Source organism: Austrofundulus limnaeus, unplaced genomic scaffold (genome assembly GCF_001266775.1).
Source record: "Austrofundulus limnaeus strain Quisiro unplaced genomic scaffold, Austrofundulus_limnaeus-1.0 Scaffold159, whole genome shotgun sequence".
Lineage (NCBI taxonomy): Eukaryota > Metazoa > Chordata > Actinopteri > Cyprinodontiformes > Rivulidae > Austrofundulus > Austrofundulus limnaeus.
Window position 1 is genome coordinate 149,047 of NW_013952561.1, and position 17,840 is coordinate 166,886.

At 38.7% G+C, this 17,840-nt stretch overlaps 1 protein-coding gene across 1 annotated transcript in view; it reads right to left on the reverse strand.

Moving 5' to 3' along the window:
- Positions 1 to 17,840, reverse strand: part of trpm5 (transient receptor potential cation channel, subfamily M, member 5) — a gene marked incomplete in the record, with an annotated part of 30,428 nt that overhangs the window by 6,609 nt on the left and 5,979 nt on the right. The window contains 14 exon segments of the mRNA XM_014016987.1: positions 1,064 to 1,182; positions 2,214 to 2,472; positions 3,612 to 3,713; positions 3,814 to 3,926; positions 4,639 to 4,784; positions 5,001 to 5,124; positions 8,222 to 8,365; positions 9,149 to 9,490; positions 12,209 to 12,327; positions 12,483 to 12,582; positions 14,341 to 14,526; positions 16,030 to 16,094; positions 17,261 to 17,438; positions 17,549 to 17,715. Of these exon segments, the coding sequence (XP_013872441.1) occupies positions 1,064 to 1,182; positions 2,214 to 2,472; positions 3,612 to 3,713; positions 3,814 to 3,926; positions 4,639 to 4,784; positions 5,001 to 5,124; positions 8,222 to 8,365; positions 9,149 to 9,490; positions 12,209 to 12,327; positions 12,483 to 12,582; positions 14,341 to 14,526; positions 16,030 to 16,094; positions 17,261 to 17,438; positions 17,549 to 17,715 (2,164 nt within the window).

Consider the following 17,840-nt stretch of genomic DNA (forward strand, 5'->3'; position numbering starts at 1 on the left):
TATATATATAGAACAAGGTGGCTCTCCTTCCTTATAGGCCTTTATCCTCTGACTCCCTGTCAGATGAGGCAGATTTAGAAGTGCCAGAACCTGWTTTATGTTTGGATTGTTTTTGTCCTGTTGAGCTCCTTGAGCTTTCAATCAACCTCCAGTCTCTGTCTGTCAAGCTGACACTCTGTTTTCAAGACTAGACTAAAGACTTTCTTTTTTGATAAACCCCAGGGTTGGCTTCCTGAGTTATCCCTTGGTTCTGCTGCTTTAGGCTTAAACTACTGGATTACAGGCTGACCACATTTCCTCACTCTGCTGCTGTCTTTAGTCACTTTCCTCTACATGTTTGTTGTAATTCTATCAGTAACATGTTTTGCTTCGTTTCTCTTCCTGAGGAAAATACACCTGGACTGGTCATTCTGGGTTTTTTTGTTTTTTGTGTGTGTGTGTCTCTTTTGCCCCCCCCCCCCCCCCAAACCCAGCCAGTCAAGGCAGATTGCCGCCTGTCTTGAGTCTAGTTCTGCTGTAGATTTCTTCCTGTTAAAAGGGAGCTTTTTCTTTCCACTGTCACTAATGTGCTGCTCAGGAGGGGAGACTGTGACAAAGTGATTTAACATGATCTGCTGGCTTCTTTAGATTGACTGTTTGTGTACAGCACCCTGAGACAAAATTTGTTGTGACTTAGCGCTAAATGAATAAACTTAATTGAATTTATTTGAATTATTGGTACTGGTCCTTAGTACCAGGGCATTTTGTATGAATACATATATTTAAAAAATACTAGTGTTGGGCCCAATACCAACATCTTTATTGGGTCACCACTAACAGAAGCCTTTTCAGGGTTTGATACAAAAAGTAATCAGTCAAATTCTGTTCAGTTTATTTAAAATTTTAAATGGCTTTGTGTACTGGAAAAAACATGTATTTATCTATTATTCAAAATAATTAAATCAATAMAAACCTTGTTTTAACATATTATGCCGTCATAACAGTAAATCACCATTGTATCAGAGCAAAGCCTTCATTTAAATATTTAATGCAATATTTATAAGTCTTATTTAGCAGCAATTACCTGCAGGAAACCCCAACAACAAAGAGAGAGATTGCCACCATGTCACACTTGTTCCAGTTGTCCTCTACATAAAGTTTAAACTTCTTCAGGATGTTCATCTCTTCATCTGTGAAGAAACTCTGTCGTACAAAAGTTTTTGCTTTAATATAATGAATAAATCTGCTTGTTCATAATTGAAAACCATTAATAATTTAAGAAGCCCTTTTCCACCTAAGCCACAGACACGGCCTGCAGGGAGCGAGTCGGTACACTGCCTTGCTGCTTTCAAGGCACATGGAGAGTCCCAGATTCTCAGCTCTGTGAAATTCCCGTWATGCAGAGAATCTAAGGTCAAGCTGTCTACTGTGGTTTGAACAGGCCACCTGTAGGTGCATTAAGAACCACTGCCTGTTCCCTTAATGGGCCTGTCTGCTTGACGACAAGCTGAGGGCAGCAGGATGCTTTCAGAGAGACTGATGCACAGACAGATGGACAGAAAGATAAAGGCACAGGGGGCTCGACTGGGCTCATGCAAAATCTGCCTGCAACTTGTGCTGCACACATTGGTTGCAGCACTTAGAAATAAAAAAATGTAAGGGACAGCAGTGGTCTCATATGGGTTCTCCGTGGCCCCTAGGGAGCAGGGCTCAACTGGATCACTGCAATAAGGGATCAGACTTATTTGACCTGGCTCTTGGAGAGCRAGTAATGCAGAGAGATGAGAAGCTCATGAATCCTTAAAACCCCAGAGAGAATGGGTTCACTCTAGCGAATCACATCATCGCCTACTCAGATGTGTCTGACTTGTCTGGACTGAAAACTGTAGCATATCTAATCAAAGGGCTGCTTTCTTGCAAAACTGCCTCRGTGAGTTTATTATTATTTTTAACAAGGGCGTCATACATAAAAATGGGCCAACTTTAAGCTTGTTTGAAAATATGAAAAAAGACACATCAGAGATTTGTTGAGACTGGATGTTTTTTTTTTTTTTCATTTTCACCTGTCGAATTTCTTCCAGCACCAAGGTAAAGACCCAGAAGTAGAGCATTATCTCAGGAGCCCCGGGTCCGAGAGGTGGCGGTGGGCGGAAGTCTAGCAGGAGCACGTAGGAAAAAAGACACATCAGAGATTTGTTGAGACTGGATGTTTTTTTTTTTTTTTTCATTTTCACCTGTCGAATTTCTTCCAGCACCAAGGTAAAGACCCAGAAGTAGAGCATTATCTCAGGAGCCCCGGGTCCGAGAGGTGGCGGTGGGCGGAAGTCTAGCAGGAGCACGTAGGTGAAGAGACAGAGGAAGGCGAAGTACATGATCACATTGCCGAGGAACACGGTGACAGGAGCACTCCAAAAGCGACGCCAGCGGCGGAGCAGGAAGCGCCACCAGACAGTGGCACAGCTCTGAGCTTCAAGACTTCCAGGTGTGGTGTCCCTGAAAAATAAAGTGTGGAAAAAAAAAATAAAAATAACTTTTCAAGAAAACTTTTTTCTTCGTCTTTTTATTTTTTTTTACTGCAACATTATATATATCAAACAATAAAGTTCATTTTAAATTATATCTATTTTGCATATTTATGTAGATATATTTTAGAACATAAGAACCAGAAGTGAGGACAATAAGGTTTTGTTTAAACTTGTATATTATAGCATATTATGGCATGATCTGAGTACATGCTGTGAATAACTTAGCTAATACCATGCCCAGTTTGAATGTAAAATGTGGAAAACTGGCTGGGCTATAGCCATTTTTGTGCCAGGTCATATCAGTAGCAGTGTTAGCAATTTGTAAAGATACACTAAATAGTTGGCAGCTTGACGGATCAGAGGTTGCCACTTCTGCCTCACAGTAAGAGGGTCCTGGGTTAAATCCCTGATTAAGACCTGGGGTCTTTCTGTGGGCAGTTTGCATGTTCTTTTTGTTCTTAAATGGGTTTTCTCCAGGTACCCCGGTTTCCCCAACAGACCAAAACCACTTACGATAGGTCGCCTTCAGGTCCAGGCCTCCAATGCAAAATCTTAATGGGATTTGCCCAGTTAATAAAATAAAATAACTACTTTGTGGAAGTTTTATTAAAATCTCTCCAGTGGTTTATCAGATACTTTATTTTGCTAACAGATAGAAAAGTTGGCCAAAACAAATAATATCAAAATTTTAGGGAGTTAAACTTACCATGTATGTTCTAAAGGCCTCTCAGCTGCTATCACACCAAGTACCTGTTTAACTAAACTGACTGATTTATAGCAAGTTTTTTTGTTTGTTAATCTTGGTTGGCTGTAGTGGTCATTTTAAATTGGGTTGACTTTAAGAGTTATTCMGGTGTAGATCTGATTATTTTTGCTGACAGACAGACACACTTGCAGACACAGACCAAGCCAAAAACATTATTGTCCATCTTTACCTTTCTGTGCCGGTGATAAAAATAAAATAAAATAAAATAAACTGGTAGAAATTTTCCACGGAATGGAAAGTTCAGCTAGGCTTATCACCACAGCTTTATTTCTGGCTGAACTTCCACTCTGACCAGCTAATGAAATGACCTTTAAATAACACAGTGTTGGACTCAAACTCACAGAGGGTCGTCATCATCCGTTAGCAGTAACGCCTTTTCTGTCTCCAGGCTGTCCAACTCCACAAACTGCTTGTTAGCCTCACGGTTATCCAGCTCCTCATCACTAAAGCACAAAAGGAAGGTGTCAGAGCACACAACAACAACAACAAAAAAGCCATTCAGCACTTTTCAGTGAGCTCTAGTTTGAAGAAGAGAAATACTACCTGAACTTAATGAGGTTGGTCCAGATGAGCGGTGGACAGAAGAAAGACACCACGAGTTTGGAGATGGCCGTGTCTGTCGTCATTGCTCCCCACCAGATCTTTGTGAGGAGGGCCTGCGGTGGAAGTGGACTTTAGGGTGATCTAGTTTCACACCTGAGGGCAGACTCAGTTGTGGGAATAAAGTTCACCACAAGGGGGCACCATAGGTCTTATAATAGTTTCACCTCACAGACATGACACTTTAAGAGTTATATAACAAAGAAAGAAGATAAAAAGCAGCCCCCTCCCTCTCTTTCATAAAACAAGTCAACCATTTCCTAACCCCCAGCTGCAGACTGCAGTTTGTCTCGAGGCTTCTTACGTGAAACAGCACCTGATGCTTAGTTATGAACCTGTCCACCCGAACAGAGCAATGAAATATCACCATCTTTTCAAATCATATCCATGCACTGAATCGAGATTAGCAGCCTCCTATCACAAAGATGTTATTATTCCAACTGCATGCCTTAAATAAAAGATGTTAGTTGCTGTGCGCCAACTTTCCCTGCTGACTCTGAATACCAATTAACTCTCACTGATGACTTTCTAATGACAAGGACATGTCTTAGAGGGATGTGTAGTGGGAAAGAAATGTGAATTGATTGAAGTCTCTAATGGCAATCTTTGCTCTGGGAACATTTTTTTAATAAAGAACGGCAGCACAGAGGAGGTCAAAATAAATATCTGTCAATTTTGCTATATTTTTGACCCCTTAAATAGACTGAAAAGTGAAAAATAAATCTGACAAACGGAAACCAAAGGAGCGTGAACGTGTCTCACTGTTACCTGGACTCCATCATGGGCAAAGAAGGATTTAGCATCTGCCTCGGTTGCCAAGTTGAGAACGGTAGATTTGCTCCAGCAGTGCGTTCTTCTCACTAACAAAGCGTAAGCCCTGTCTTCGCTGTTGGAGTAACATTCTCCAAAGACATCTGACACAATGAGAACAGTCAATGCACAGTGCCAACCACTCCATTTTGTTGCGTTCTGAAGATTTTCTACTTTCAGATTAACTTTTTGATTCTTTCACAAAGTTACTGTTTGTGTTTCTCTGACATTGTTGGTTTGAGGTAATTGAAGCTACGCTTGACCTTTGGTTTCAATAACTACATTGTCAGCTCTTATCATCGCACATTTTATGTACTCACCAAGGGCAAACTGCTCATACTTGGCCTCCTTCATACTGCGCGCAGACTCAGCCTCGGATTCCAGGCGCGCCATCTCCTTTAGAATCTTACAGCCTGCCAGCGCTGCTGCAACTGCCTCGGGGCCCTGAAGGATTAAAAGAAAGCTGGATCCAAGAAATGCGTCTGGAAGAGAGCTGTAGTCTAGAATTTTGGAGCATGTCATCTTTTGCATCTCAATTATTGTACAGCGTGCTTTGGCTACAATATCACAGCAGCAGTTGCTCAATAAAGGTGCCATACGTTGACCTTGTATAGCTCCACAGGACTTATAACTTCAAATGGATATTTGAGGTTGTGGTTGCATCGTTTTAACATTTCGGTGTCATCCAAAGTTGAGGAAAATTTGGTCACTTTGGCTTTGATAGTTTCTGCTTTATAGACAACATCTCACTAAGTTTTCCTTCAGTTCCCCAGGGCTTTGGCTTCATTTTATTTCAATGTACTCTACAAATCAAAGTGATATACTGTATTATAGGGGATATCAGGTACTGTAGGTAACTGAAAGAACAGGCAAACATGAAAACATGTATTACTTGCTGATTAAATGATTAAAYGCCCAACATTTCTTGACGAAGTGCTTATTGCCCGCCACCATGCCTGAGATCATCTTATATTTGACATTAAATAGAAATATACTATATATGTATATATATACATTAAAAAGAAATATAATGACATCATGATAAAATTTCATGCAGCACATGATGTCACACTCAAAGAACAGTATTGGTTTAGGGTGACTCTCAGCTACTGCCACACCACTTTTAACCCAATATCTGTATGATTTGTTGATTTATTAACATATTTTTAATTACTGAAGTGGATTAGCTGTGGAAACCATCTTAAATTAGATTAACTTTAAAAGCAAATTAGTTGCAGGGATACAACATATGATTAGTTCCTAAAACTTTTATTGAAATCCATCTTGTGGTTCATTAAATACGTTTGTTAACAGACAAGGTAGACTCCAAACAGTATATGGCAAAATTTTTAACAAAAACAATTAGTGCAGTTCATTAGCAATCAGAATATTGGTTGGGGATTARTCTCAGCTACTATCAGATCAAATTCTATCAAGTTATAACTGATTATGTTTTTTWAATTTTTTATTTGTACCCAGAACCAGATGTAAGCTCTGAGGAGATCAGACTTTGGCAGTGCTGGGTCCTAAATCGTTGAACAACTTGTCTTTGTACATTAGACAGGCCTTCAAACTAGATGCTTTTAAACTGTCACTTACAACAAACTTTAATCTTTGGCTACATCTAAGGGTGATTTTTTTATCTTTTATTGTTGACAGTTTGTTTTTATTGTGCGCCACTTTGTTCCCTTGAAGGAGTCTTAAAGGGCTTTTTAAATAAGTTGGATTGGATTGGATTTTTTAAGTCAATTGTCTGTGGCAGCCATCTTTGATCAGGTTCCCTCCAAAAGTTTATCAGCTAGAAATGAGCTAACATTGATTAACTTCTACAATTTTCATTGAAATTCATTTAGTGGTTCATAAAACATTGTGATTATAGACAAACACATAAACATGTACATGCGTAGACAGAAAGAAAATAGATATTTTTCTGGCTTCTTTTTGACAGTTTCAAGTACCCCGAGTCTGTGACAAAATAGCTGTAAATGTTCAAAGTGCTTGCCTGCAACATAACAATCAGTTTTTTTTTGTTTTTTTTCACATAGTGAGTTAATCACCACATGTAGTTTTATCTCCCTGGTTAGCTGCCCTGAGGTGAAGCACATAAATGTGTCTCACCTTTATTGTGYGATCTTTTCTGACTTTGTGTCACTTTTGGTCTTGAGGGCAGCATCAGAGGAATATTAGACAYAGCATGTCTGGTGGTATTTGCATTTGCTCCATATAATAAAAGAAAATGCGCCTCTGTGATTTCACTTTTTTTAATAGTTTCAAGAATGTAATTGTAAAAAATAAGTATTAAAATCATTAACATCACACCATGGAGAAAGATGATAAAAATAACGTTTCATTTGATACTGTCATGTTTCTTGAAAAGTAATGTTTTAACAATTTTTTTAGGAGACAGGAAGAACTGCGCTTATGGGAGCTGACATTCCTCAGGATTCTCTTTGTATACAAATAAAACTTTGTAATTCAGAATATGTATTTGACACAAAGTCATGTTCAACTGTCAGCAGATGTGATCCATTTAATAAGTCAAGTACAGTTGCACATGTCAAGTGTGTAAATAATGTCAGAGAATAATGAAGTGGATTATTTTACATTTGATGAAGCAATCTATGGGAACCAAATCCTTTTTTTTTTTGTTTCAAAATGCAAAAAAAAAAAAGTCTATATTATTTGTGGGCTATAATGTGTTTTTTGGTTTCATTAATGTGACAGCAGTTTGGACTACCTGTTAAATACTGTATATGTGCTTTTTGTAGAACAAGTCAGTTTGTGAGTATAAGTGTTCTGAGGTCTTCAGTGAGAGAGCGATGCTTCAAATAATCAAATTACGAATGCTGCGATCCGGGCCGCAGTGAGAGTGGCAAAGAGATTTGCAGTGGGGGTGTGCACATGCTGCATGCGATTACCATCATTTCAGACAATGTTTGAAATAAGAAGCAAAGCAGTAGCACATAAGTRTGACCACTGTTGAGATTAGAATAATTTGTTGCTTTAGTTCAGGAAAGGGCAGCAAAGAAAAGAGTGTTGGGGGTGGGGGTTGGGGGNGCTGAAAAGACTGAAAAAAACCACTGTCATCACTGATTGCTGTCGTTTAAACTATTCATAAAACATCAGTCTAATGTCAGGATATGCTTCTCATTAAATTCATTGGGAACGTTAGATATGGTTGCCCTATCTCACCATGGGGTGACTGCCTCAGCAGGCGGCATGACCTTCATTTTAGCAATGTTCTTTGAGATAAGATTGCTTTTTAGCTCACCTTGTTGCACGGCCTTTTATGTAGATGACATTTTCATACGGCAGGACTGACCTACGTCTGCACTGTGCCGCCCAGCCTACATCGCTCTTGTTACTCTCCATTTAAAGTTATGTTGTCCGTGTGCGATTCACAGCTCACTTCAGCTTGATTTGAATAGATCGTTTTTCTCTCCGTGGCCAGATGCTTTTCGGCTGCCACAGACTGAACTGCACAGAGCTGATTTAGTACACACCGGAGCTGAACTGAGCAAAGAAGCCGAACAAGACTGACCATGGCCCAAAAGTAGTTAGCCATCTGCTGCCGGTTCTGAAGGACGGCCCAGAGGAAGAGATCTCGCCAAGGATGTTCACAGCGCTCCTCCAGCTCGGGCAGGTTCTTCTGGCTGTGGAACAGTCGGCCCTTCGCTGGCTTCTCCTGAAGCGCACAGACAGTACACTGGATGTATTAAACATGTATCATAAATGGGGCAGCTGCACACAGTTTACTCAACATTCAATGCCTGCATGAGTCACGGAGTTTATGGAACACGTTACAGCAAAATCAATTACCGCCACCGCCAAGGAGGTCTTTTTATGTTCCATTGTCTGTATGTCATCGTGGATGTAATGGTGTTTCAATTTATCAAAAACAAAAAGAGTCTTTTTAACTAATTGCCTTTTGAAATAGAATAATAAACTATTAAAACTGTCAAAGAGCATAGAGGCAAATATTCAAAATGAGCATATTTTTGACAAACCAGCAGTTTTAGATTTGGTTTCATGAAAATCAATCTTATTGTCATGCTCCAGTGATGGCGAGAACAAGGGATATGATTGAACGTGGAATGAGGTGGAATCATCCGAGAACTGTGATAACTTTATTAGTTAAATTGTATTCTTTTTCCCCACAACTGCTGAACGAGTTACCATAAAAGTCACAATCAAAGATTGACTTTCCTCCAGGAAAAGAGGATCCTAAGCTCCCTATATTACCTGCTTCATCATCATTGGCACTTTTAGCAGTGTCAAATGATAGTCTGAGAGGGCTAGAAGTAAAAATTATTCATGAAAACCACAGGGCAAACACAAACTGTGACAAGGGGACACAATTAGATGTTTAACGTGGATAATAAAAGGCTGAGAAAGAAACTTATTGTCGAACTGAAAAAATGAGAATTATTTACTTGATTTGACATATATGTTGATATATATTACTCACTGTGGGAATCTTTTGGTAGAAGCCTTTACAAGAGTCATGCAGAAAGTCTTTCAGCACTTTGGCCACCTCGAAGAGGGTGAAGCGAGGTTTGCCTTGCTCAGGTGGATGGTGTCCGGGCGGACCAGGCGTTCTGGCTGCTCCCAGGAGGAGCTGCTTCTCTTCATACTTCTTCAGCAGCAGGTTGTGAAAGAGGCTCTTCTCTGAGACGGACCAGTACAGCTCCTGCAGACGGCCGTAGGTGAGGAACTCGCCCAGGTTCACGCCGTTGTCCACGAAGAGGCGCACAAAGTCTGGTTTGTCATTGACGAGCGCATCCATCATCACTTCTTCGAGATCACAAGCCTGCGCCAATGGTGAGGTTCAGCTGCAGTCATTCCCAGCCTTTTACAGCCAATCCTATTTATATTCCTTTCACTAACAAGCCTAGCAAATTCTTACCATGTCTAATGAGCCACACTTTGTGTCCCACCACTGTCAAATGTTGACRTGTTGAAACTTCCATGAAAAATAAATTTACAGCCATCTTAACTGCACAGCTTGGTGAAGAGACACATTTCCCATGAACATTTTGCGATTTTTATGGTTCTGTTAGAATGATCAGTGTGGCGGATCTATTGCTTCAAAGCTGACATAAAGTGATTATTTGTGATAAATGGCAAATGTTACAGGGGTAACATGTAAAAATTAAAGGGTTAGCAAAACATGGAATGCATATTGCCCACCAAGTTTCAGGGCTGAAGTTTAAACTAAGATCATCTTAGACAGAATGCAGTGCTAGCAATTTTGGTCAAACCTTGTAAAACAACAATTTGGTGCAAAGTTTTGTGAAATTGCAAGATCTTGTGAGATCTGTTAGTGCTTAGAGTATGTGTTGAGGATGACACTCAGGTATTACAATATCAGATTTTGACCCAATATCTGTAAATTTGACTAAGTTGTGGCTGTTTATTTGTTGGCTAATATCAATAGGCTGTGGTGACCATTTCAGTTGTAGATGCACATACAAGGATTTCTTTCTGCAAATTTCATTAAATCACATCATAGTTCATGAGATATTTTACTAAAGGACAGAGTTGACGACACACACCAAAAATACCAGTGTTAGTTTAACACCCACAGTGTTAATTTCAACACCAACAAAGTGTCTATACTATGTGTCCACACTTGCTGGTGTTAAAATAACATTTGTGAAAGTGTTAAATTTTAACACCCWTTTTTTTTTTGTTAATTTAACCCCAACCTGTGTTTAATATTCAACAATACTGGGTGTCACATTAACATAAAATTAGTGTTAGTGTTAAAATATAGTGTTAAGTGTAACACCAGCCAGTGTTTAATATTCAACAATACTGGGTGTCTTATTAACATTTTAACAGTGTTAAAATAAAGTGTTAAAAGTAACACCAATGCATTTTTATTAACAAAGGAAATTATGGTGTTAAAAGGACACAACAAGGCATCAATACACCATATATTTGAGAGTGTAAATATAACACTCAGAGGTAATATTAAACTCTTTGTAGTGTTACATTAACACTACTCAGTAGTTAGTAGAAAAATATAATGGTCGATTTTTGGCCAGTAACATAAACTTGAAGTTGAACAACTTAATAAAACTGACCAAGAAAACTAACCAGAACAACTAATTTTTACTCTCATGAACWTCTTTAATRGTCWMAAACATGCAAAAACATAATCTCTGCAAGATTTMTCAGCAAGGAATGCTGGGTAAATACTGGTCTRTCTGACAKGAGGTGGAAGAGGGCKRGGCTTTTCYGAATAYTGCTTTCAACACTGTATGGTGCCATATAACAACACTGTTAAGTGTTAYRTRAGACTTAACTGTGGGCGGAGCTTATTTAACACTGTCCAGTGTTGAGATAACATTGAGGAAATCAACACTGTGAATTAACACCAACACTGGGTGTCAGGTTACTCAAAAWGTGTTAAAATAACCCTAGTGGGTGTTAAATCAACACCCAAAAGTTTAACACTGAAATTTTAACACTCCTCAATGCTTAAAGGGGTGGGTGGGGTATTATRCAAAAACAACTTTTTTGAGCTTTGTAATCATCTCGTTCCTTCATTAAAAACATACCCAGAGTGTTGCTTTGACTCATTCATGAACGTCTGAGAAATCCTTGAATCTCCTGTGATAACCATTTAGGGTTGCCTAAACACTTGCTGGTAAAAAAAAAAACACTGCCTATTTTTTACCTAGAACTTCCCTGGAGCTCAGTATGTCCACAGAGAACCCCTCCCCCAAAGCACTGTTTTGATGATGTGCTGAACTGAGAGTGTCTGAAATGGTAGGAGGTGAGACCAATTCCAAGACATTTAAGATMGGCTATGATRCAAAATCAAATTTATTTTTGATACATACAGCATTTTCATARCAACTGAAGGTAACATAYTTGATTGTGGTATAAAACTGAACTATGTGCCTGGGAAATACATGATACCCCACTTCATTTARCATTTAGAATATGATAACTTTTGGCTTTGACCACACCAAATTTTAGCTCAGTATCTGCAAAATGCCYGTGTTAGTTATTTTAGTATTTTCYAAGATCACTTGGCTGCGACCACCATCTTGAATTGGTTTGACACCAAATGGTAATCAAATCTAAATGTGCATCCAATAATCACTTTRCGATGGTCTAATCAAGGTTTGTCTAGTTGTTCAGGACATATTTTGCTAACAGACAAGTAAACAAACACAGACACACATATACAAACATGGGCAAGAACAGGATTGCCTTCTTGCCTTTGACGGAGTAACTGCACTAAAAATGAAAAATAAAGAGTATTTGCCGGAATATATTAGCATTAGTGGTGAACGTTTGGCTCAGTGCAAGCTCCCTATATCATGTATGTCAATGAATACAGCTCGAGGCAGGTAAAAACCTTGATGTCATTATTTGAAATGTGCTAAACTCAAACGTRTTTGTTGTTCAAAAAGCAGTAATCGGCCTTATTGTAACACAAGACTGGATTAGAAGTAAACTGCCAGAGCTTGTTCAGCCTCTAATCAGTTAATTATTATACATATTCACCCACCTTCCACTCCACATCTCCRTTAAAGATGTCACTTTTGGCAATGTCCACTCTGTTCCACGCCACAGCCAGCTTCAGCTCATCCAAGAAATCTTGAGCTTCCTGACTTTGGCTTTTACAAGCTAATGAACACACAGGCACGTAAAATAACAAAAAGTGTACAGCCTATCAAATTCTCAAAATGTCACGGCTCTGTGTCAAATCAAGAAACCTGCAATTGTACAGCTACAGAGAATTTCATGTTTTTGAAAACAAATTCTGACAGGAAGTACTTTACCTTTGACGAGAGCTTTGAGAATGACAGTATCCAGTTCGGAGCTTTCCTGCTCTGGGTCATGGACAGTGAGGAGATGCCCATGATCAAGTATCTTCTGGATCTGATGGGCAGGTAACAATAGCAATATGTATTCTTTAATTAGTATTGCATTATTTTATGCTAAAACAAAACATCAGGTGTGTTCAATCCCACCCTCATCTTACATTTCTGTAAAGTACAACCCTGATTCTTGAAGTTGAGATTTTGTTTAAAATGCAAATAAAAACCTAATGAAACAATCAAGTTCATGAACTGAACAAAGCAAACATATTAAACACGTAAACTAAAAAAAAGGTAATGTTTCACAAAAGGTTTTTTTATGCTAGCATCACATGTCCACTAACATGTTACAAGGGATAATTAAGATTTTGTGAGTAAGTGGTAAAAATAAGAAACAACTAGAGGAGATTTTACAACTATTTCGATTTTTTTGGCAACAGGTCAGTAAGAGGTCTGGGTTTAAAAAAGAGCTTTCCAGAGATTGAATCTCTAAGAAGATGGGAAGAGGTTACCAATCTGAAAAAAAAATACTTTCAAAAATTTATGGAACATTGGGAACCCTTTAAACCTCCCATCCTCTTCAGATCCTAAAATCAAAGATAATTCAAGAATCTGAAGATTCTTTGTGCATAAAGGACAAAACCMAAAGTCGATTTTAATGCCCTTGATTTTTAGGCACTATGTTAAAATCTATGATTCTGTTCTGAACATCACTGCTTGGGCTGAGGAACTCTTCCATAGATCAATTGTCTGTAAACACAGTTCACCATGCCATCTACAAATGCTGGTTCAAGCTCTATAATGCAAAGGGAAAAGCAGTATATGAACACCATCCACAAATGCTACTATCTCCTCCGAGTCAAAACTCATTTTAAATGCCTGAGGCAAGGTGGAAAAGTTTTCCATGGTCAGACAAATGGAAATTTGAGAAACYTTTTGGAAATCATGGGTCCTCTATGTTAAAGACCACCTATATGATATCACTGCACACTTTGAAAAGCTTGCCTATCTGATGGTTTAGGGGTTTKGGGTTTCTATGGCATGGGCAGCTTACACAGCTGGAAAGAAACCATCAAATAAACAGAAACTACTTTCTTCCAGATGATGTCTTGTTTTAGGGAAGGCTTTGCATATCTCAGCAAGACAATGTTAAACCTTATACTGCACATCAGCAAAGCTTTGTAATAGAATGGTCTGGGTCATGAACTGGCCCACCTGAAGTCCAGACCTTTCATATAGCAAGGTGGATCTGGGACTTAGGAGCAGTAAGGAAAAACAATGGGACATAATTCCCCTCCAAAACTGCCTGCAGCTGATTTYCTTGGTTCCTAAACGTTTTCAGACAGTTTTTAAAGGCCCTGTTACATTTTAGACAATTTGTGAAAACATTGTCCAACGTTGATGATGTCAACTTTGAACATGGAATAAAAACAATTAACTGGAAGCCTTACATGCAATGCTAATGATTAGAAAAAACCAAATATATAACCTATAAGAGTTATTTAGTAATAAAACACTTTCCTCAGTTGGCATAAGTTGTCTAAAATGTTATAGGGTCTTTAAAAGAAGGTGAGATGCGTCACAGAGGTAAACATGAACCTGTCTCCAGTTTTCAGATGTGTTGCTGCCATACATTTTGAAATTATCCTGTTTAGAAAAATTAAAATCCCAACCAATTCAACACAAATTTTCAAAGAAAAGATAAAACAAAATCCAACATAGCTCATCTCACTATCTTCCCCAATGTGTCCTATTTTCCTGCCTTGACAAGTGCTTGTCTTTGTATGCCCCCCACCCCCACTGTGCACATGGCTCTCACCAGCTTGACCCAGTTACTGATGTCTGTGCTGTGGTGGGCATTGGGAAAGGTGTCCAGCAGGAGCTCTTGGACACTGTCTGTGTCCCAGCAGCCTCTCTCCATCAGCGTGACGAGGATGTCAGCCACGCCTCCAGAGCCTGCCAGAATCAGCCACGGCGTGRAATTTCCAATCCCTTTGCACATTCTCTGGAGCAAGAAGTACATTTATCAACACCAGGATCGATCAGCTAACGTGGTAGATTTTGAATTCTTCACTTATCATCATGTTTGCACAAATAAACTGCTGACTTGCTCAGACGTTTGGGCAGAAAAAGATTAGTTTTGTGATAAAGTGTGTGCCCTCAGTCCGACTTTGGCCTGCTGTGTTACGGGCCATTTTGGGAGAATGATTCTCAAGCCTCAGCTAGTCTTTTCAGACTCATATGATGAGTTGAATAATGGACACCAACCCCCCCCCCCACCCCCCGATATTTGGCATTTTGAGGCACAGGGGTATGATAATGCTTTTGCTTGTGTTTGTGTGTGTGTTTCTGTCATTAAACTATTTCGTGAACCACTAAATGGATTTAAATGAAGCAAAATCACTAGGTGTACATTTAAAACTGAAAAACCTTTAAAATCACATTGTTTAATGAAGCCTGATACAGCCAAAAGACCTCTAAAAAAACACAAAAACACTGGTAACTCAGTCAATTTTACAGATATTTTTGGACAGTTTGGGGTGGCTGCGGCTAAATCTGATCTCCAATAATTATTAAGAGTACATTAACACTTTAAAAATATAACTGTCTGTCCATTAGCAAAACATCTCATAAAATACAGGCAGAATTCTTTGAGCAAATCCAATCCAAGACTAACACTAGAAAACTCACAAAAAAAGCTCTAATTCTTTCAGTTTTACAGACGTTTGCTAAAATGTGGTGTTTTAGTTTGTGGTAGTCACTGACACAGTATATACACTGATACAGTACTTGGAACATCTCATCAGTGGTGGGCAGCACTAAACTAAAAGTTAGTTCCACTAGCCCTAAAACACTAACTCAAATATGTAGGTCCCCTAATTCTAAAGCATTAATGCACTGAAAGTTTTGGCAAAAGCTAATTCTAAAGCACTAAAATAACCCATCCACCAATGAACATTCTTCAACAGACAACATGAGTCACATATTGTCATGTTGCTCTCTTAAAACTTATCATTGACATCCCACAGTCATATTTGAGTTTATATGTTATCAATATATTGTCACGTAGTGGATAAGTGACACACATATGAACAAAATGTGTGACAACTTTCACCGTCAGCTGTTAACTTTAACGTTATTTAATAGACCTCAGTTAGTGCTTCTAAATTTAGAATATAAATTTAGCAAGTGCTAATCCACTGATAAGTTTTAAAATTAGTTTTTAAAGTGAGTGCTTTAGTGCTTTAGGGGAACTGTACCCACCACTGCATCTCATACCACATGAGATTGTGCATAAATGCTTTTTTTTTTTTTTTTTTTTCGTCAAGGTTTGGCCAAAATGACTAGAACTTTTATTACAAATATAATATTATCCTGGTCAAAAACTTTGTCCTAAGAGGTAACAAATTAAGCATTGTTTCAAGAGTTCTAGGCTTTATTTATTTATTTTTATTTATTTATAGATCTGAATAGCCAAAAAAAAAAAAAAAAAGAGGAAAAAAGGTACCTTTAGGATTCTGGGCTCCCCATGGACCAAGAGACAGAGAACAGGGATCTCAAAACTTCCGGTTCCTGTAAGCATGGAGATGAACACATCATATTTCCTAGTTTTGATGTCAGTTTATTGTGTGACTGGGGAATAGGCTGCACTGAGCAGTTTTTGTTGAAGCCAAGGTGTGATTTTATTTTTCTTCCTTCCTACTGAAGACATCAAATAATTCAGTTCATCAATTTTCCATCATGAAGTGTAAAATATTTATAAAAATAAGCAGCATCAAGGTTTCCTGTTAATGATCCCGCAGCTTGTCGTATTGATTTTGTGACAACTTTATAAGYCCTGGCTTCCTGGTAATAGACCAATATATTTATTGGTGCATAAAATGGGAAGGTTGCATCCAGTCAGACATGCCAGCTGGCACTAAAATCTCATACTACATATGCTCTGTATTAGACAGACAGAAAACACTGAAGGCTTCTCCTAAAATATTTGAAAAGTATAAGTATTGTTTTTTTCTGTCTGAGCCTTAATTTTAACCAGATTAGTAAAACAAAAATAGTTTTTTGTTAAGTTCTAGTTTACAATGTCAGCATGTAATTAACACGATCTGTCAAGCTTGATTTTAAGAAACAGTTGGCTGTTTTACAGCTGTCCTTAAATCAGGCTGTTTTTAAATGCAGTGTGTGCAATGATGCAGCAAATTGTGTTTTTCAAAAGTTTTTTGTGTTATGATCCATGTTTCAGCACTAAAATATATACAGAGTCCTAATTGTTTTTGTTGCAGCTCTTCTATGACATTTGTTCTCCATGCAGTAAAACAGACGTCAGGTTAAATGGTTTAAATTGAAAACTTAGCTCAACTGGCTGACTTTTTTTTATTATTATTATTTTTTACAAAGTTGGGGCTTTTGACTTTATAGAAAGTCAAAAAAGTCATAAAAATGAAGCATGGCTACTTTTAAGTTATGCATATTTCAAGCTGTCTCATCTATTATGGCCCATCACAATAAAATCTTTAATGTATTTATAATTCACCACCAGCTAAGCCATCGTTCTCAGACTGAATGTTCTCTACTTTTTTATATTTAACTGTTAAACTGACTTTCACTTCACATTAGTTAAATTTAATGTCAAATTTTAACTTTTTATCAAGTAATATTAAAATGTGGCGTTCTTATCGCTTCGAATAAAATATTCTCACTATGTCACTGGGTCCGAGCAATGTCCTGGGTGATTTTACCTCCGTAACCCGTGCGCTGAAGGGAAATGTGTTTGAGTAGTTTCACCCTCATTTCACTGGTGGCTCCTGGTCTGTTGGGATCCTCCTCCACGAGCACAAAGTGAGAGTGGTGGCTGTCCAGGGAATACACTGAACCGTGGGGCAGGTCCTGCGGCTTGTAGGCTGCAGGCTCATCCACCTAATGAACGCGGGCGTGAAGGACGGAGGACAGCACAAACACATTAACACTGCTCAGAGATGATGCAGCTGCCTTTAGTGGCCGTCTATTGTCTGTGTGTGAACAGAAACCTTGGCAGTGAGCAGCGCCTCTCGGTTGTGAATCATGTTCCAGGGTGCGATGCCAATGGCCACTACTCGAACTTTAGAGGAGGTGCTGGCCAAGGAGTGATCTCTCACTGCCTGGCCCAAGTGTTTGGTGATGCCAAAACGAAGGCCATTAGTCAAAATCCATGCCCCTGGAGAGCAGAGAGGCAGATGTATTTCAGGATGTGTGTGTGTGTATGTGTGTGTGTGTGTATGTGTGTGTGTGTGTGTGTGTGTGTGTGTGTGTGTGTGTGTGTGTGTGTGTGTGTGTGTGTGT